Raw genomic sequence first — 21,469 nt, forward strand, 5'->3', positions numbered from 1 at the left:
TGCTTATTTATCCTCCACGTCCTGTCGTCAAAAACCTACAGAAAGCTAGCAATACGTTCACTTTGATGTCTAAAGCTATATGGTGTCATGCACCCAACTGTCGCAGTTCTAGTAGTATATCTATATAGTTGTGCCAAACAATATGTAAAGCACACCGGTAGGCTGGCATTAGTGCTGTCTGTTCTTATTTTAGAATAAGTGTGTTTGTCTACAAACATGAGAAAAGTCTGGTCTTGTGATAAGCCTACACCGACAGTGTGGTCACTGGAGCAGAAACGCAATAAGGTGCGCAGAGCCGATTAAGCTTGGGGGTTATCAGCTAGTGTCTACAAACAAAAGTTTCACAACGGTTGACGTCCGGTCCCTTTTAACATATAAGTGAGTGAGTATGGTTTTACGCCGCTTTTAGCAATTTTTAACGTATAACTTAAGTTATAGTAGAACCTTCCAGTCACAAATACAGAAATACACACAATCAACGATAGGTTGCAAAATTTTAACAGAAATCTATCCCCTGCCATCTTGTACTATCTGTATCTGGCAATGTGTATTCAGCAGGGATGTCACAGGTATGTGTGTTTCTCGTATTGTATCGTATCGAATCATATCGTCTGGGAATATTATCGATAGACCAATGTATCGGTGAAAAGTTACATTCCTGGTGTTCAGGCATTCAAAGAAAAGGTCACATTGAGCATCCAGTTTCACATATTAACATGAATGATGAAACTAGTTATTACTTTTAACAACTGAAAAAGATATCTTTTAGATATAATGCTTCACCTTTGAATCAACCTACAACAGGCAAGTTCATCAAAGGCAATTGCCATCACAAGGACTGGCAGATGCATTCACTCTCACCTTTTGGACAAGAGCAGGATGGACTGTGTCGGATAACACTACAAGATCCTCCATTCTGACAGTAGTTGGTGCACACAGGAGACAGAGCTGTATATTGGAGAAAAACAGTTTGGGATGAATACCATTGTTTTGCAAAATATTATGATTACAGTGCATACATTTCTGCATATTGATACTGGAAACATGATTTACTGATACATACGTACTACTGCTACTTGTATAGTTTGTAATGATATTGTATTCCCTGGGTTAATGCCTTGTTCTACATTCTAACCTTCAAATCATTTTCAGATAATGTGCTTTATAAAGTGACTTAAAGGTAACCAATTCAGAAGATCATATCGATTAATATAATACTGTACAAAATGTAATTAGCCAGTGCATAGATTTATTGTTACATCCCCAGGTAAAAGTCTCGTTTATAAATACCTACCTCCGCTAGTGCAGTTCGACTGCGCTGTTGACCCTGGCCCAGCTGTTACTTCATTGGTTGAGCATGCTTTGCAAGTCTTTTGTCCAACTTGGTCCTGGTAAAAGTTTTTAGGACACGGTATGCATTCAGCATGACCATCAATAGCATTGTAGGTTCCTGCTCCACACTGGGCTAGAAAGAGGATAAAAATTGCATAAACAAACATTGACAAGCATGAGAGAAACTGGCATTTTTTTTAATCCCTAATATATGGACCACATCGGATGTGGTGGCCCAGGTGACTGGATCATCTAGTCCACACCTTTTATTGAATTAACAGGCTGCTGTCATATCGGTGAAATATTGCTGAGTGCAGATTTAAAGAAAATCATGCATGCACGCATGCACGCACACACTGTATGTTCTCACCAAAGGCAACCATCTCGGTGGTCAAGTCACAGCAGTGGACTGAGTATCTGCCTAGAGAGTGGAAGGCTGGTGATTTAATCCCTGGCCATATCATACCAAACAATGTTAAAAGATGTTATTTGTTGCTTCCCTGCCTGGTGCTCACCATAAAGAGAAAAAAACAAGGACTGGTTGTCTTGGGGTTAGTATACTGTGTCTGAATGGGGTATCCATGTTAAAACTGCAGTAGTATCTCAGTGGACTAGCACTAGGAATCCGGCATTACTATGGACTGGTACAAACAGTAAAACACAAACAGATACATACTAGTAGTGGGACGATACACTGATGCATTGGTGGATCGTGACTTTTTATTTCCCGATAAAAGTATCGATCCCAATCGCACACAAAGTAAAAACTGACACTGCCAACAGTAAATCGTCAGTGTGCCAGGTATTTGGCTATCCTGTCTATGAAAAAGATGGCTTACACACCACTGAAGAGCATATGCAAGTATCATGATATGTATAGGATCGCGAGCAAGGTTTCGTAATACGTATCGAGTCGCACAGTTGGTGTATTGTCCCAGCCCTAATACATGTATATCGCTATACAAGTGCATTAATCTCGCAAGCCACTTTAAAACCTCTTTCACCTCACTTCACCCCGCATTAAGCTTACTCACCATGATTTAACTGAAATAGTGTGGAAACTCACTCACTTACTCAAAAGGAAATCATACCATTCCCCCTCTATATATAAACTCACCCTTGCACTGAATAGCTTCAGTAGCAGCATAGACACGCGTGATCTCATTGGCGCCACATGAACGACAGTAGGTGCTGTTAACCCAAATTGTATTCAAGGGACACACTTTGCATGGCGGCAGTCTTGTGGAAGAGAATGTGCCAGAACCACACATTGCTGAAATTGTAAGTAAACAATCATGACTAAAAATATGAGTACACATTAGTCAAAATATTGACTACATATATAATTATACTGACATATCCATTGTCAATACAAGTACACCATGTTCCTGATAGAGGAAAGTTGTGTATATAAGCCAAAGTATGGGGAATGTATCTTATTACACAGGTGCGCAGACCCAAATAACCCATAGCAGTTACCTGTCCACAGTCATAACTGCATGATAAGAGTAAAACTAGTTCATGTTTAGTGGCCCATACCTAAACTTTGTTCAGCTAAACAATTTGGGGTATTACCACAACATGTTACCTGATGTTTCAGATAATAGATTGTTACAGCATGGTATATGAAGGCAAGACATATCCTTCTTACTTTCTATTCCCAGTATAGTTTTTACTGTTAAAAATGAAATACCAAAGATTTCAGATCTGTTAAAAGTGGTAGTGCTTACGTCTACACATGAGGTTAGAGCTAGCCCCAGTACTGAATGTCCATTGGCCAGTTGAACAGTCCTTGCAGGTGGTAGCACCCTCTACATCATTGTATTGTCCAAGAGGACAAGCGGTACATGTATTTCCTCCAGAGTTGTAAGTACCAACAGGACATCTCACTAGAAACAAAAATGTTAACATAGAAATAACATTTAAACATAAACAAAATCCACCAAAAATCGTTTTTAGCTTTGTTGAGTGTTATTATAAAAATTCCTAGAAAAAAATCATCCTTCTTTTGACACAAAATATTGGTCTTGTAATCCTTCTATGCACTGATCAAAAGAAAGGTTTGATGTGTTTTCAAAGTTGAGTTTTCCAGTCAAACAGCAACACCAATACAATGTAAATTACATAACTTTTGATTGGGATACTCAAATGGTTTGTACAATTAAAACACACAGAACCCAACTTCTGGAAATATTTTGTTTTTAAATCTTGAAATGAAGATGAAAATATGTCAGTTCAATTACGATATTAGCATTATTTGTATGACTTGTATCAGTCCATGCTGTCAGTCACAGGTCATAATGTGGATACTCAGAATGACCCTATCAAGAGTTTAGTACTGGGATTATTTGTTGGTATTCAGCATTTCAAGATTTAACATTATCCCTCTGGTCATGTCAGTAGTGGAGATATTCACACCTGAGACCGACATGTTGGACTATCACATGACAAGCTCAATAATCTCAATCAGACTGAACTAAAATTGTATGAACAAGACAAAAAGTGAGCAGGGATTACTAAACCCCTGACTTTGACTCCCAGATATTTCTAAGTTCAAAACATGAAAAAAAGCAATATTTTCTCAGAAAATCTTATCAAAATCAAACTTTGCACTGCACCTCTCCTATTGGTATAGAAATTATACCCCGTAATGGAAAAGAATCATGACATAGTTTTTAGGTTATAGGTCGCACAAGGTTATAGGTCGCACAAGTGTTAAAGTAAAGATCAAAGTCTCATAACATCAGAAGTATCTTTTTTTTCTTCAGAATACACATATCATAGCTAAACTTTGCACTGCACCTCTGCTATTAGCATGGAAACTGTTCTCCTAATTTGAAAAGAATCCATGAAGTTGTTTTCTAATTATAGGTCGCACACAAAAAATGTCCTTGAAAGGACGGATGTACGAAATTCCTTTGTATAACTATATTTCCCCACCCTTTTAAGTTGGGGGTATAATAAACATTGGATGATTGCTTTGAGTTATACAATTGAAGGATAGTAACAGACCTGTGGGTTATGCTTTGAAGGAATACCTCAAGTGATACTACTGAAGAAAATAACCTAATACATAAGATATATGTCTGGTACATACAGCAAGCAATGAGGCTTCCCAGAGTAAGTTTCTTTCTGTTTGAAGCACAACTGAAATCCCGGAAGGTTTCTATCCCCGGCGACGTGGAGTTGATAGCTGGACAGGAGACAGGAAGCAGCTGACTGGAATACCCTGCAATTGCTTTTGTCTCATCAAAGTTGAAGTCCTTCAGTATTGTGTCCACTAGAGTCGCACAAGATGCCAGCAAGGCGGTGTCTCGTCCCTCATAAATCAGAGTGAGGTCGATAATAACCTGCAGCAAAGAATTAGTCTCATCAGTGTTTGTTTTTGAGGTTTCTATGAAGTGCCAGGTGTGTTTTAAGCAAGCTGATTGTCTGAGAGGCTACATGAAATAAAATACATAAACCAAACATAGAGATGATTTTAGAATCAATTGGATATCAAGGCAAGTAAATAGTAATACATGATGGTAACATCTTTTCTGAATCAACATCACGCATCTATTAGATAAACACATAATTTCCCATCTATTGAACATAATTCAATATAACATCAAAGTGAAAAAGTCAAAATTCATAAAACACATTACCATACACAAATCGACATGCCAACACATAACGTCAACTTTACAAGTCATAGAAATCCAGATAGGTAATGTTGAACTTTGAACAGTGCCTGATTTTGCGAGCAAATGTTGTATTGCACTGCAGTCATCAGTATCACAGCTATATCACTGCTGCCTGTACGTAATCAATTCTGAGCCAGGCAAACAAGCAGATGACGGTATGAGCAACCCATCCACAGTATCAGTCAAGTCACATAGTGTAACCACTAGATTTTCTTGGGTCAGTTCTTACGACAAACATGGGTAACTGGGGACCTAATCTGTCCTATGGTGGTGCTTTATTGAAGGGCAACTCAGTTTATCCAGCTAATCAAAAACCTGTGCTTTCAGATACAGAGTACAATGAAAACCAATAGGTCCATGTAGTTGACCTACCTTGTTTGTAGCTGTGTTGATGGAAATATCATTCTGTGGGCTGGCAATAAGGAGAATAAGAGTCGGCATTTCTCGTAAATTAATACAGTAATTGTTAAGCTTTGTTCTCTGGTTGTTAAGTACTGGTGTCATCATAGTAGCATAGCCCTGCTTACAGGTATCTGCCAGATTACTGGCTGTACTAGCATCATAAGTAAATCTGATGATCTGTGTGAATTTGGCCGTCTCTGATCCTGAAACAAACAGAAGGCAGAAACATGTTTACTGTGAATACGGGTTTGGAGGAGGAAATGCTGTTGGAACCTCAGGGGACCGAAGTTAGAAGAATAAGATCATTCTCCTACTAACCAGAAGGTCAAGCTTTAAATTTTGAAAAGAAAAGAAAACAACCCAGAAATTAAACCATACACTACTGCTCTCCCTGGTGACTTACGTGTGAAAGAACATGCAGGAATCACAGCTTGAGGGAACGGACTTCCTGTGATACAGGATGTAGTCACGGTTGTCTGGCTAGACTGGTCATAGAAGGCGTAGTTAGCATCACAAGTAAGATTGCATCTGTAGCCACGATCATTGCTGAGGGCTGTGCAGGACTTCTGACCATTCACAGGCTTGGAGATGGACATTGGTGAACAAATGGCAGCTGAAAGTAAACAGGAATCAATGAATTCAAAATCATTTGCTCAAATAATATTGAACCTAGATTTTTCAAGAATGGACCAGTCAACTTCTGTATGAAAAAGGGTAATCAGTTATCAAAATGAAACAATCTATCAAAAATGCTATAACTTCATACAAGCATTTATAAATCCATAGGGGTTTTGCGGACCTTAAAGTTTGTCATAATAGGATTTGAATGCTTGCGCCCATACTTTTTTCATAATTACAATCAGCGTAATGACAAGGACCCTTGGATGTCATGCTTAATTTTGAACATTGTTATACCATGTTTATTCAAACATAGATTAATTATTCTGTATGAAGATATATAGCGTGGAAAGAAAGAAGTAGAGCTTAGCCATTGAATAGATATCCTTCATGTTCAGAATGATACAACATCAAGCTCAGTATTGACACACAAAAACATTTTATGATATGCCAAATTGTTAGATAAATTCAAACACTTCATCATATATTGGTAAGTTCCCAGTTTGAGCCTAAACAAATGAGAAATGGTCTATTATATATTGACAATACAGTATACTTGCTACATTTTGTAGGTGGAAAAACAACTCAATTTGTGTAATTAACAAAAAAGTACACATTTATTAACATTGCATTCCCAAATGTTGTGTATCACATATTGTATATGAATTCTAATTTTGCCACAGCATGTATCCTATCATTTTGTAATATACTAAGCTAGAACATTTGAATATGATCCAGCCTAAATTTGACCCATTTGTCTCTGTCATGGAAGTATAGCCAGTTGATCTCTACTATGAAACTTGACATTATAGTGACATTGTGGATAAGCTTCAGCTGAAGAAAGGTCATCCTAAAATCTTCCTTTGATCTTGATCTTGAACTTGACCTACCTCAAAATAACATTTTCAAGTTATCACTGAAATGATGGTCTTATAACCTTCTTTGGATCTCTAGACAAAACACAACTTTAAAGTGACCATTTTGTATGGACATAATTGAAAGAAATCTGTCATACCTAGATTATTATTGTTGGCTATTTCTACTTTAAACTCACATTTGCTCTAGATGGTAAAACTTTTATTGACTAGTGGATTCGTTAATTACAGGGAACCTGGCTTGCCAAGCTAAGGATTATAGGCAATTCCTTCTTAATACCCACCTTTTGCCATGACCTGGAATCGGCATGTGTTTCTATTTCCTGCAGCATCAATTGCAGTAGCTGTGATCCATTGAACAAAGTTGGCTTGGCTGATGAAGGCTGCAGAAATGTTCAGTGCTGGAGGGTTGAAGAGAACAGAGGGAGTGCTGCCACTGTCATCACTTACAATCATACCTAATGCAGATACATTAAACTGCCAATATTTGTGGTCAGTTTCTTCCTTGAATTCCTCTACCACCGGATCTGGGCATCGAATTGTTGGTGGTACTTCATCTGAAAGAAATAGACAGTAAAACTAAGAAAACATTTAATAAATGGGTATAGAAATATACTGCATGAAACTATAAATGCTACTCAGTACTGTCTGAAAAATATGAGTAAATCTGACATTACTCACATCCATTAGCCGAAGAGAAAAAAACATTGACACATGCCCTCTTTTCCAGTTGTAATGACACATGCAAGGTTGTGCTACACATATTATTCGGAAAATGTTTTTAAATTATAGCATCATTCTAGATTACAGCAAGTTTTGTTCACTCCTCTATACCTTATCTTAAGTCAGTACTGTGACAGACAACAAAGTTATTGTCATGGCAAGGTATGGATATGGTAATGGACATCAGGTAACACTGATCTTAAAACACAGACGTGTGCATTGTAGCATGTTTGTATTTTACACCCATGGTATGACTGAGTCATCCAATAAAGAGAGAAACAGGACTGCCATAATAAACCTCTTTTAGAGTCATTCACATGCAGAAATCTTCCAAAACAAATGCTATTATGATAGGTTATATACAAGTCACGAATCAGAAACCTGTGATTCACATTTCTATAGGATCAACATGCCAGATACCTGTATGAATGTCACTTCCAAAATATCTTTATTCAATAGCGGATGAAATTGTTAAGAAATCACATTATATATAATATAGCTCAAGGTAAAATGCTGTAGATAATTGGTCAGGGCATTTATTTTAGATAAAGTTGAGGCCTGTTTATTGTGGTCAGGAAGTGTGAGATATTTGTTTGAATTTGTTTTAAGAATATAGTGAGTCCTCTCATCAAACAAAACTGCAGAAAGTAAATCCACATCTAAAAACCCAGAAAAGACAGAGACGTGACATGAAAAGTGCTCAGCAAACATCACATTTAAAAGAAAACACTTGATGCCCAGCTTCCAAATTTGGATGTAAGTTAAAGCTCCCTTACAGCACTTGTCAGCTAAAAACAGACTAAAACTTTTTAAGTAAATATGAATAATAACTATACATTATTCATAAGGAGAACCATGAGCATTTCTTTGTAATTAGAAAACAGTATTCAGGGAGAGCAAGTTAGTAGAGAGCAACAAAGTAACAACACACTGCTTCTCAGCTGTCAAGTTTTCTCATGGAATGACAGAACATATAAACAGAACATCTGAAGAGAACACCATATGTCCATGTCACATCTCACCTCGCTCCTCCTCCGCTGGAACCAAAGTCAGTAATGTGCATATTGAATATATACAAGTACACCTGTCATAAAGAAGACTTCATTTACGTATTTGACATTTTATTAAAGATCAAAAGTAAAACAAACCATATCAAAAGGCATGAACTGACTATTGGTTTGTCAGTTCAAAGTCATGTTCCCATCACAGCTTTGTCTGAGATATTGCTTATCATGGCAAGGATTGAAGGAAAAGGCTGCTGGATGTCTGTTGAGGTCATGTTCTCATGACAGCTACGTCTGAGATATTATTCATCATGGCAAGGATGAAAGGAACTGGCTGCTGGTTTGTTTGTTGAGGTCATGTTCTCATGACAACTTTGTCTGAGATATTGCTCACAATGGCAAGGATGGAAGGAACTGGCTGCTGGTTTGTTTCTTCAGGTCATGTTCTCATTACAGCTTTGTGACGTGCACACATGATTTGATGCACTGAGCTAAGGAAGACCCATTTTATTACAAAATAGATCTTGGTTATCAATCATATTGTCTTCACTGGGCATCACCATTTTGTTTGAAGCAAATGCAATTGATATGAGAGATGGAATCTGATCTGTCAATAGGAGTGACAAAGAAGGGACATAAGTCACTAAGGCGCTACAATTGAGCCCAGAAATTCCAGCCTAGTTCACCAATGGTGGAAACTGGACTTTAAAAGTCTGTCAGTTACCTCCCTTGCCTCAGGAAGATGACATATTCTATAAGAAAGAATTTCTATCAAAAGCAAAAAAGCAAAAATTTCAGTCAAACCATGGTTTCCAGAACGTGATTATGTTTTCCAGACATTAAAAAAAAAGTTAATGAATTCAAAATAAAGAAATGACACCAAGATATGATAAATAACTATATGGACTACATGTGAATAAAAGAGATATTCTATAAAGGTAATATAAAAGAATGGATTAATACCTAATACTTTGACTTTTGTAGTGCAAACTTCCCTGTTGCCATTGAAGTCTTCAGCTGTGAAAACAAAGTCTTCCTCGGATGCAATGAGTAGCTGATCTGAAGGCCATGTAGGTGTGATGGTCATTGACTTGATGCCAGTATTGTCAGATGGTGTTGGAGGAATGACAGCATTCGATGCAGTGGTGTATTTCCTGACTGTTTTCTCAGCCACACAGTTGCTGAATGTAGGTTTCTGGGTATCTGTAAAACAACAAGGTAACATATATAAAACCTATATACAAGGTATGTCAATAATACTGAGTGAGTGTACTAGTTTTACACCTATATACTCGGTACATACGAGGTCTTAAAGCCAATAATTGTGAGTGATGAGTTGAGGTTTACTCCTATATACTCGGTACATTCTAGGTCTTAAAGCCAATAATTGTGAGTGATGAGTTGTGGTTTACTCCTATATACTCGGTACATTCTAGGTCTTAAAGCCAATAATTGTGAGTGATGAGTTGAGGTTTACTCCTATATACTCGGTACATACGAGGTCTTAAAGCCAATAATTGTGAGTGATGAGTTGAGGTTTACTCCTATATACTCGGTACATTCTAGGTCTTAAAGCCAATAATTGTGAGTGATGAGTTGAGGTTTACTCCTATATACTCGGTACATACGAGGTCTTAAAGCCAATAATTGTGAGTGATGAGTTGAGGTTTACACTTATATACTCGGTACATACGAGGTCTTAAAGCCAATAATTGTGAGTGATGAGTTGAGGTTTACACCTATATACTCGGTACATACGAGGTCTTAAAGCCAATAATTGTGAGTGAATGAGTTGAGGTTTACTCCTATATACTCGGTACATACGAGGTCTTAAAGCCAATAATTGTGAGTGATGAGTTGAGGTTTACACTTATATACTCGGAACATAGTAGGTAAGTCAATAATTGTAAGTGAGTGAGTTGTTTTACACCCATATACTCGGTACATACTAGGTCATAAAGCCAAGGATAGTGAGTGATGAGTTAAGGTTTACGCCTATATCCTAAGTACGTTCCAGGTAAGCAAAAAAATGGTGAGTAATGAGCTGAGGTTTACGCCGTTTTTTATAAGCATCATTCCAGCCATATAACAGTAGGGAAGACCAAGGATGGCCTTCACACACTGTGCCCATGTGGGGAATCGAACCCGGAACTTAGACATGACAAGCCAACGCTTTTATTAATAGACTATCCCAACTACCTTTAAACAATTGTAGAACATAAGTAAATGAGATTTTAGATGACCAAAGTATTAGTGCCAAATAACTTTTCTCTTCACATGAAAGTTACAGATGACCTCTCCAATTTACTCTACCGGTTTCACCAATGTGATTTTCGAGAGTACATGTAATCCAATATGCTATATTAACATCATAGTGCACGATAACATAGTATGACGTTATTGTGACATCATAGTGCAATCTTACATATTATGATGTCACAGTACAAAGGCTCATAACCTTGTGTGGGGCGTGTATACAACTCATACATGAATACAGATATAAGTATTACAGTAGCAGGAAAATAAACAATAATTGTATGAACTAATTCTATTACCGTATTCGATGTAATAAGCGCCCAGGGCACTCTCAAAATTAGAAATACGAACGCTTATTAGAATATTATTTTGGTAAATGGTGAACGTAAATTTTGTGGTCTATGCTGACACCCTGAAATGTTTATATACGACAGATATAGTTTTCCAGAATTTAATTTCCATAATTAAGGGTACATATAACACACGAGTGCGTATAATACCCCAATAAATAAGTCTTGTGTACATTGGTTAATCGGAAGGGTGCTAATTGGGATTGTTCACTAGCCAATATATTAGCAAATATCGCCATGGGCGCTTATTAGAGCAGGGCGCTTATTACGTCGAATACGGTATTCTATATTCATCATTCAAAACTGATATTTTTATATTATTGAGGTTTGTTCTGTTTACAGTTGACTGTCTCATCATGGAAAGCTTGGATCAGTAATATACCAGATAGGTTAAATGACTTACCAACACATGTGGGGACAGGTCGGTCCCAGTTCAAACCACTGGTGAGTATACAGGTGAGGGGTGTGGCACCTTGTAGGGTGTAGCCTGGGCGATTACATGTATAGTTGACCTGATTATTCTCCTCATAAGAAGTTGCATGTTGTGTGCCATCCACAGGTCGACCAGGGTCAATGCAAGTATTACCTAGGGCAAACATTGATAATGAGTGAGTGAGTTTGATATAATGTCACTTAGAAAAGTATTTCAGTCGTATCATGTGTCAACCGAAGTGATGTATGTAAAAATGTAGACAAACCAAGGATCATGACAAGACCAAGAAATACTGATAAAAATGTTGACTTATATACATGGGTATCAAACCAAAATACAGTCCAACTCAAAAGCATGTATCATAAGAAAATAAAAAAATAACATAATTGGCAATAGGTGTATGTTCAATCTAGCCATCATCTGACAACCAAAGTAAACAGATTAGCCATGAGCTCTGAGTTTTGAGTCATGATAGTATCTATTCATATAACAAAGCTGTTACTCACCAAGACACCTGAGAGTGTTCCATCCCCAGTAGCCATTGCTCTTGCACTGAACAGTATCGTTATTTAGACTGGAGTTTCCCTCTTTTGTGTACTGGTTCTTACAGACAAATTGAAACTGTGTACCGTAGGTTGTTTGGATGCCTGCAGGAATGACAGCTCCAGGGACACCAGATGGTGTGCCACAGTCAATCACTGGAAGAAATAAATGTACAAAAAACATATAATAACTTAAAAAATAAACAATTCGTTAAAGGCTTATTCAGGATAATGTATATGTGTTGAATTAGACAAATGTAGGAACTGATATTAAAACAGTCACTGGGCCTTTGTGGACAGGTGACCTGGATAAGGTCATTTTCAATCATTTAAAACCAATTTGTCTGTCTGCTTATTTAACTTTTATGTAGATCAATAAGCATTTATTCACTACCATAAGTATATAATAACAAGATCTCAGTTTCAGTCAAGGCACAATAATATTACAATGATAAGTATAGTAGCAGATAGTAGAGCATATTCCCTCTTTAATATATTTGAATCTATCCCAATGTGTCACTCACCTCCACACTCTAACTGTGCACCGAACAGCTTGTACTGTTTAGTGTCGGGGTCCAACAGACACTGACGTTGTTTAAGGAAAGATCCTCGGCCAGGCACATTACAAGAAATATTGACATTGCCCAGGTAGTCTACACTACCAGATGGAGTCACAGTAGGTGTGGTCTTCAGGTTGCCCGGGATACTCACACTGGGACACATAGCGGCTGAAGTTGACATTGAAACAATTTTAGTAATAATATCACACTGTTGAAAGTGTCAAATACAACACGGAGGAATGCTGTATTATTGTATGTTTTTTAATGCCAGGGTCAGCAATATTTCAGCTATATCACGGCACCATATAAACAAATTTTTAAGTCTCGACCGGAAAAGCTGGATATCTAAATAATTAGCAACATCCCACACAGCTGGGGTACAATGAAATGCAACCAATTCATCAAGTCTGATCACCCAGTCGCCTCTTTACAAGCATAGGTTGCAGGGGACCAATTCCAAACAGGCATCTCCATCGGGGCGCAGAGAGGACAGTAGCACATGAAACTTTAGATCAAGGCAACAGAACAGATCACTGATACTTTTCATCTTTTGTCAAATGAAATAAAACAGTTTACTTTATTCCTCTAATTGTTGTCATTATATAGTAATTGCATTACTTTATAATTCAATGCAGGGTGGTCGGGTAGCCTAGTGGTTAAAGCGTTCGCTTGTCACGCCAAAGACCTGGGTTCGATTCCTGACATGGGTACAATGTGTGAAGCCCATTTCTGGTGTCCCCCGCCGTGATATTGCTGGAATATTGCTAAAAGCGACGTAAAACCATACCCACTCACTCACTCACTATAATTCAATGCAAGCAGAAAGAAGTTATGAAAGATTCAAACTGGCAGTTTTGAACATCACAGTCAGGGAATGACTGTTGGCTAGTTTTAAACTTACGACTACAGGTGGGTGCTGTCCCATTCCATCGCCCATTGTCTTGGCAGATGCGAAGGGACTGACCCATCAAGTTGAACCCGATGTTACAGGACATGATGATTCTATCTTCAAATCGGTAGTACTTGCGGCTGTTCAGGATGTAGCCATTGTCCAGCGGTGGGGGGTCCATGCATTGGATACCTGGTAAATATAGGTCAGAGCATGTGTCACATGTCATGTGGGTAGCCTTGTGGGCCAGGTTTGATTTCCACATGGGTACATTAGGGTGGGCATATTCTTCATATTCATGTCTCTTTCACATGCAACATTGCTAAAAGTCACTTGTTCACTTTATGTTACTGTCACTTGAGATGCTGCTGAAGGAATGACATTACAAAACAGTTTGCAGACTCAAAAAGAGAAATATTTTAACAATCCAAACCAAGTCTTGCAACATCGATATGGACTTTAGACAAAAGAAACACAATAACAGTTAATATTTCAATTATGGCTAAACATAAATCATTATGCTTTATTCCTTGGTCACATACAAATATGAAATTGATTGCAATGGTTCTACTTACGGACACATGTATGGTTTAATCTGTAAATGTCGCCTGCCATGGTGCCATCCTCATTGTTGGCGAGGGTGTAGTTGAGCTGGCCATCCATGGAGAAGAGTTGATAGCCTGAGCTACACTGACACTTGTAGCTTCCCACCTCATTCACACACTCTTGGCTACAACCACCATTGTCAGCACTACATTCATTAATATCTGGAACAGATCATAATAATCAGCAATAACCACTGTTGTCTTCATCATATTTGTTGTCACTCCTCACATCATGGTCATCATAAAGATGATTATCTCCATTAATATCATCATAATGATGATTATCTCCATTAATATCATCATAATGATGATTATCTCCATTAATATCATCATAAGGATGGTTATCTCCGTTAATATTATCATAAGGATGGTTATTTCCGTTAATATCATCATAAGGATGATTATCTCCATTAATATCATCATAAGAAAGATTATCACCATTAATATCATCATAAGGATGATTATCTCCATAAATATCATCATAAAGATGATTATCTCCATTAATATCATCATAAGGATGGTTATCTCCGTTAATATCATCATAAGGATGGTTATTTCCGTTAATATCATCATAAGGATGATTATCTCCATTAATATCATCATAAGGATGATTATCTCCATTAATATCATCATAAGGATGATTATCTCCGTTAATATTATCATAATGATGATTATCTCTGTTAATATCACGCTGCGCGTTCAGTTCCAAATTCAATTTAGCGGGGTTAAATCTACAGGTAACCTAGCTCTACATTGAAAACACAGTTTGTTTATCTCCTAATTATCATGTGTATCAGGTTGATAAAAATCACCAACTACTACACTTACCATCACAGGTGAGTCCATTAGCATTGAGAGTGTAGCCGGGCCGGCAGGAACACTTGTAAGAACCATCTGTATTCATGCAGTCCTGGGCACATGGTCCAGGACATTCATCGATATCTGAAGACGTGAGAGTTTGGGTGAATATACCTCACATATCACCATACTTTCAAGACTGCAATATTGACGACTTGCTGAATATGATAAAGATTACTTATTATTGGCTGATACACACTTAACACAAGAAATCGGTTCATGATATTTCAGGATGAAGAAGAATCAAGAAAGATTTTCAGAACAAAATAAGTCAAGCCTTTTCAGTCCATTAAATATCTGTGATTAGGAGATAAAATACGTCTACAGCACACTATCATTAGTTACAACCAGGGCCTTCAGAATCGCATTTAGTAATCCCAAATATGCAATATAACTTGAAAACATAAAAAATATTCTGCTCCAGGGATTCCATGTTAGAGTTGTTCCTCTGTAACCTCAGCTTGTTGTTGATTGCATGTCATTGTACACTGAAGGCATGGGTTGTTGTTCATAATATCAATCACAGGTTCGTCTATTTACAGCCTGCCATATAGTTGGAATATTGCTGACTGAAGTGTTAAGCAACAAACAAACAAATTGAAATGATTAACTAGCATTAACAGACTAGTTATGGTATTAGTATCTATTTGGATAACATGGGACAAAGGTCAAACTATTGTAAAGCTGATTGCCATTTAATTTGATTGTACAAGTTGCCACTACCAATTTCACAAATAACTGCATTCACATGGCTCCTAGTGGGTAACTTAATGGATAGTACATTTACGAAACACTAAAGTTAGTTCCACTGGATGGTACAAGTTCATCATGAGGGCAGATGCTGTTAAATAAGTGGCATAAATCTTTACTCACTTGCCCTTTTCTCAGTAACACATTCACTCACCTTCACACGCCATGGTATCCAGGTTTGTAAACATTTGGTCAGCACCACATGTGACCTGGCTGCTGGAGGTGTTCAGCCTGTAGCCGTTGTCACAAGTGACTTGACGGAGGACTCCAAAGAAGGCCTCCTGTGTGTTGGTCAACCTTCCATGAGGGATGCGGGGTATTGGACAATTCAGTGCTGCAGAACAAAACACAAGACATAAACACATGGACAATGACTACAAGGCATGAACTCCTCATCAATATTTCTTTGAAACAGATGAGGATCAGTTCAAATTTGCTCAATAATGTTACATGGTTTCCCCGTGGAATATTTCACTCACTGTTTCACAAACATGGACTCAACAGTGTTGCCTTGTTGAATTATATTTACATGTGAATTAAATAATTTAATAAGATATGCAAGAGTTATATTGTCCCAAACGATATATGTTTACTGTAGTGTAGTATAAGGCACTCTAAGAAAAGGATGTACTAAAACTATGATAATAAATCCAATTAAATCAACATTCAATGGATTATTTTCCATTTTTACACACAGTAAAAGTCGTGATCTTGGAAATCATGGGAATTCAAACCACTGTAAGAGTAACATATTATCTGTTGTTCTGAGTGCTGATATTTGAACTTTGTGACCATAGGGATTCTGCTGGGGCCCATCAAATTACACCATCAACAGTATATCAAGTTACCAGAATCCGAGATCCAAAATGTTCCATTGCATGTGAACATTAACAAAAAGTCAAAAGTGAGATAAGTTTTGATTACCTACACTTTCATAAGGAAGTAATATTAAATAACTAAATATATAAATCTAACAGAATGTTACTGCATTGGAATAATGAAAATATACTCTATTTCTGTAAACTATCAATTTACAAATGTTGATGACATAAACATATTTCCATCTTGTATTGAGAGGTTGATTGCAGTACAACAAATGTTATATATACATTTACAGGGAGATTCAGAAGCAGTCCAAGTACTTACGTATACAGGAAGGAACAGAAGCAGTCCAAGTACTGCTGGAGGTACAGAAGAGTATGACTGCAATACATGTTGTACTTACGTATACAGGAAGGAACAGAAGCAGTCCAAGTACTGCTAGAGGTACCGAAGAGTATGACTGCAATACATGTTGTACTTACGTATACAGGAAGGGACATTAGCAGTCCAAGTACCGCTGGAGGTACAGAAGAGTATGACTGCAATACATGTTGTACTTACGTATACAGGAAGGGACATTAGCAGTCCAAGTACTGCTTGAGGTACAGAAGAGGATGGGCTCTCCTGATATCTGGTAGCCTGCATTGCAAGTAAAGTTAACGATGGATCCAAACTCAGTGCCGTCTCCTTCAACCTTTGTGATGGTTCCAAAGTTCAAGCTTGTAGGTAAAGGATTGCATGAGGCAACTGTAGGAAGACACAAAATGTAGGATGATTATATAAGCAACTCAGAAATACTCAATCATTCTACTGATTTGGGTCAGAATAGGTCTTCAGCAACCCATGCTTGTTGTAAAAGGCGACTATGCTTGTTGTGAGGAGAAAAATGGTTGATGAAAGTCATTGTATCTTAATTGCATTGATTGAATCTCATTTATTTTCAAACCACCATGATATTAGCTTGAATATTGCTGGAGGTGTTGTCAACTTTTTTTATTTTATTGTTACATGGTCCCGTGTGTCAACAAACAAAAAAACTACTGAAGAATTCAATGTCACTGCTGATGTCTTAATGTCTAAATCAAAACTCTCCACTCATATGAAATGACTTATTCTGATATTAAAAGAGCAGTTCAAAGTTTGTGCTTACTGTGTATAAGTGAAAACAAAAGAGGAATTAAACTTTATCTTGTGATAACAGGTTTAAAATTTGAATGCTGCATTCATTGTGGTTATGATCCATGGTGTTTTAGCAGCATATCAGCATACCTGCATGCTTGCTTACGTCTCGCATTCAGCTGACACACCATATCATAACAAAATGATGTTCACAGCGGTGTTGAACCCAACTCACTGACTCACACACATGTACCCATGTTACATTGGCTGCTGGTGACTCACTTGTGCAGGTGGGGGTCGGCCCCCAGGTGCCATCATTACGACAGCTGATGGTAGCAGAGTTTGAGAGAGTGAACCCAGGATAACAGGAGTAGGTGACAGTCCCACCAACGCTGCTGCTCTGGCCAGTTGAGGAGCTGACGTAAGCATTATTCACGAGAGGTGCAGAACCACAGTACTTGGCTGAAATAACAACATAGAAAATGTCATATTCAACCTGACATAATTCTGTTGAGTCACATATTATGTCCACAAAATTCAAGAAAACCAAAAAGTTCTTTCATAGTGAGAAAAAAGCTCTGATGTAAGTCTGCAGTAAGACAAGTTCTATGGATGAACAACTTCTTTATTACAATCAGTGCGACGTTTCGGTGTAGATCCTAACACCTTTATCAAGCAAGTGATGCTGGCTTGATAAAGGTGTTAGGATCTACACTGAATGCTTTTCTTACTTCATCACACAAACTTCTAAATACCACTTAAAGAAGTCTGATGTAAGTCTGTTTTACAAAATGGATTGAATTCCGATAGTCTGGTATAGTTTGCAATACCCTTGTTACTCAGTCAACTATACTTACGCTGACAGCTTGGAGTCGTATCACGGTCCCACTTTCCTCCATACATGCATTTCATGTTTGCAACAGAGAAGCTTTCAAAGGAAGGAGCCTTGCTTTTGTCCTGGTACTCTTGTGAGGTAAACCTGTAACCATCCTTGCACGTCACCACAAACTCGGACATAAACTGCCAGTTTGCGTTTGATGGTGTCAAAACTGTGTTTTCATTGAAGTTAGGGTTGGGGCAGTCTGGAATAAAAATCTCATGTTTGTAACAAGTTGTGAAAAAATAACTTTGTAAACAAGGATTATGTGTCAATATATAGATCAATACTAATACATGTGAATGGTGTTTAATGAATGTCTTATAATAATTCAGATAAAAAACTTCATCAAAAAACAAAAACTTCATCAAATCATATCTACTCCTGTAGATAGTGTATAAAACTGATGAACTGTTATGGATAAACAGGAAAGTGTTGAGAGTATATATACCCAGGGGTATGACATTTATAAGGATGCACAGACAATGCACAGTTTCCTGTTTTACAAGATTTGGGTGAAAATAACCAAATGTTCTGTTTCTCACCTATTGAATATTCAAACAGAAATCCCTTCTCTCTTATTATGGCATTGGTTTTGAAGGTGATATTGAATTCTCCATTGTTTGATCTGCTTTGCACAACGGTGTCCCCAGAGAGAACATCTGGGCTAGCACCTCCATAGTGGACCTGTACAACACATACAGGGTAACTGGGTAACCTGCAGTCAAAATTAAGGTGGGTCCAGGGGTCCTTGTGGTGTGCCCCTATTGTATCAGAGTCTAGGGACCACCAAACCTGTACCTTTTAACATCAGATTACTCATATGAACCCCTTGCTCTTCATTCTTAATTGTGAATACCGGTAACATACCACAGCACCTCAATAACAAATACACACATGAGGCAACATTTAATGACAGAGGATCTAATTACACTCACAATGTGAAAGAAACATTCTGTATGAAATTTATTGGTTAAGAGTAATAAAGACAATGACATCATTTCCTATCTACAAGATATCTCTGATTACCTAGTGTATCATATATTAATGCTATAATAATATACATTCCCAGGAATTTACCTTATTTTATATGCATGATATGAGAATAGATGTATCCTGAACCCATTTGCTGAAGAGATGCATTTTTTTAAATGACACTTGAAATAGTCAAACTGTCCAACAACACTCATGTTTGGGAGACTTTGTGAAGTTATAAAAAAGAGATGGAAATTGTGACATTACTTCCCAAGCAGGACAAACAAATAGGTACAGGTATTCATCATCATGGTATGGGTGACTGTATAAAGCACTAGGTATTTGAGGACTTCTTCAATTCAGGATATTGCACAAAACAAATCTTACAGTCACTACATCTTCACTTGTCTGTGTCTTGAATCCTCTGTTGATGAGTGTGATATTGGGTTTGCCAGGCACGTCCACTCTGAAGTTACATGAGATGTCATTGGTGTAGTTCATGGCAGTGTTACCATCAAGGGCATAGCCAGGTGAGAAGAGTCTGCCTTTCATGGATGTCAGCAGCATGTCACATCCTGAAAAGCATTCATGATTGTTAGGATGCATTGAGACATCAGATGACATTTGATATGTCTTGTGTCATTGAATCAAAAACTTAGAACACTTTCTCAAAGGAGTAACAAAGTGACTCTGAACCCACCTTTGTACGCGTATGAATGTGCATCTGAAACCCACCTTGTCTTTATGTGAATCTGAACCCCCCTTGTCTGTATGTGAATCTGAACCCTCCTTGTCTGTATGTGAATTTGAACCCTCCTTGTCTTTATGTGAATCTGAACCCTCCTTGTCTGTATGTGAATTTGAACCCTCCCTTGCCTGTGCATCCGAACCCTCCCTTGCCTGTATGTGAATCTGAACCCTCCCTTGTCTGTATGTGAATCCGAACCCTCCCTTGCCTGTATGTGAATCCGAACCCTCCCTTGCCTGTGCATCCGAACCCTCCCTTGCCTGTATGTGAATCTGAACCCTCCCTTGCCTGTATGTGAATCCGAACCCTCCCTTGCCTGTATGTGAATTTGAACCCTCCCTTGCCTGTGCATCCGAACCCTCCCTTGCCTGTATGTGAATCTGAACCCTCCCTTGTCTGTATGTGAATCTGAACCCTCCCTTGCCTGTATGTGAATCTGAACCCTCCCTTGTCTGTATGTGAATCTGAACCCTCCCTTGCCTGTGCATCCGAACCCTCCCTTGCCTGTATATGAATCTGATCCCTCCCTTGCCTTTTGTTGCCTGTATGTGAATCTGAACCCTCCCTTGTCTGTATGTGAATCTGAACTCTCCCTTGCCTGTATGTGAATCTGAACCCTCCCTTGCCTGTGCATCCGAACCCTCCCTTGCCTGTATGTGAATCTGATCCCTCCCTTGCCTTTTGTTGCCTGTATGTGAATCTGAACCCTCCCTTGTCTGTATGTGAATCTGAACCCTCCCTTGCCTGTATGTGAATCTGAACCCTCCCTTGTCTGTATGTGAATCTGAACCCTCCCTTGCCTGTGCATCCGAACCCTCCCTTGCCTGTATGTGAATCTGATCCCTCCCTTGCCTTTTGTTGCTTGTATGTGAATCTGAACACACCTTGTCTGTATGTGAATCTGAACACATCTTGTCTGTATGTGAATCTGAACACACCTTGCCTGTATGTGAATCTGAACCCTCCCTTGTCTGTATGTGAATCTGAACCCTCCCTTGCCTGTGCATCCGAACCCTCCCTTGCCTGTATGTGAATCTGAACCCTC

At 38.2% G+C, this 21,469-nt stretch overlaps 1 protein-coding gene across 1 annotated transcript in view; it reads right to left on the reverse strand.

Moving 5' to 3' along the window:
• The window catches only part of LOC139468280 (uncharacterized), a 93,526-nt gene that overhangs the window by 39,072 nt on the left and 32,985 nt on the right, over window positions 1–21,469 (reverse strand). The window contains exons 11-31 of the mRNA XM_071250149.1: window positions 20,064–20,251; window positions 19,247–19,388; window positions 18,682–18,906; window positions 18,107–18,286; window positions 17,267–17,452; window positions 16,038–16,217; window positions 15,104–15,217; window positions 14,246–14,437; window positions 13,683–13,862; window positions 12,746–12,949; window positions 12,186–12,377; window positions 11,650–11,832; window positions 9,604–9,843; window positions 7,198–7,470; window positions 5,824–6,033; window positions 5,391–5,623; window positions 4,430–4,682; window positions 3,063–3,221; window positions 2,450–2,605; window positions 1,295–1,465; window positions 862–948 (exon numbers count right to left, since the gene is read on the reverse strand). Of these exons, the coding sequence (XP_071106250.1) occupies window positions 862–948; window positions 1,295–1,465; window positions 2,450–2,605; window positions 3,063–3,221; window positions 4,430–4,682; window positions 5,391–5,623; window positions 5,824–6,033; window positions 7,198–7,470; window positions 9,604–9,843; window positions 11,650–11,832; window positions 12,186–12,377; window positions 12,746–12,949; window positions 13,683–13,862; window positions 14,246–14,437; window positions 15,104–15,217; window positions 16,038–16,217; window positions 17,267–17,452; window positions 18,107–18,286; window positions 18,682–18,906; window positions 19,247–19,388; window positions 20,064–20,251 (3,948 nt within the window). The remainder of the gene's footprint in view (window positions 1–861; window positions 949–1,294; window positions 1,466–2,449; window positions 2,606–3,062; window positions 3,222–4,429; window positions 4,683–5,390; window positions 5,624–5,823; window positions 6,034–7,197; window positions 7,471–9,603; window positions 9,844–11,649; window positions 11,833–12,185; window positions 12,378–12,745; window positions 12,950–13,682; window positions 13,863–14,245; window positions 14,438–15,103; window positions 15,218–16,037; window positions 16,218–17,266; window positions 17,453–18,106; window positions 18,287–18,681; window positions 18,907–19,246; window positions 19,389–20,063; window positions 20,252–21,469) is intronic.

The sequence above is a fragment of the Haliotis cracherodii genome, unplaced genomic scaffold (assembly GCF_022045235.1).
Source record: "Haliotis cracherodii isolate W230 unplaced genomic scaffold, xgHalCrac1.p SCAF_2, whole genome shotgun sequence".
In the NCBI taxonomy this organism is placed as follows: Eukaryota; Metazoa; Mollusca; class Gastropoda; order Lepetellida; family Haliotidae; genus Haliotis; species Haliotis cracherodii.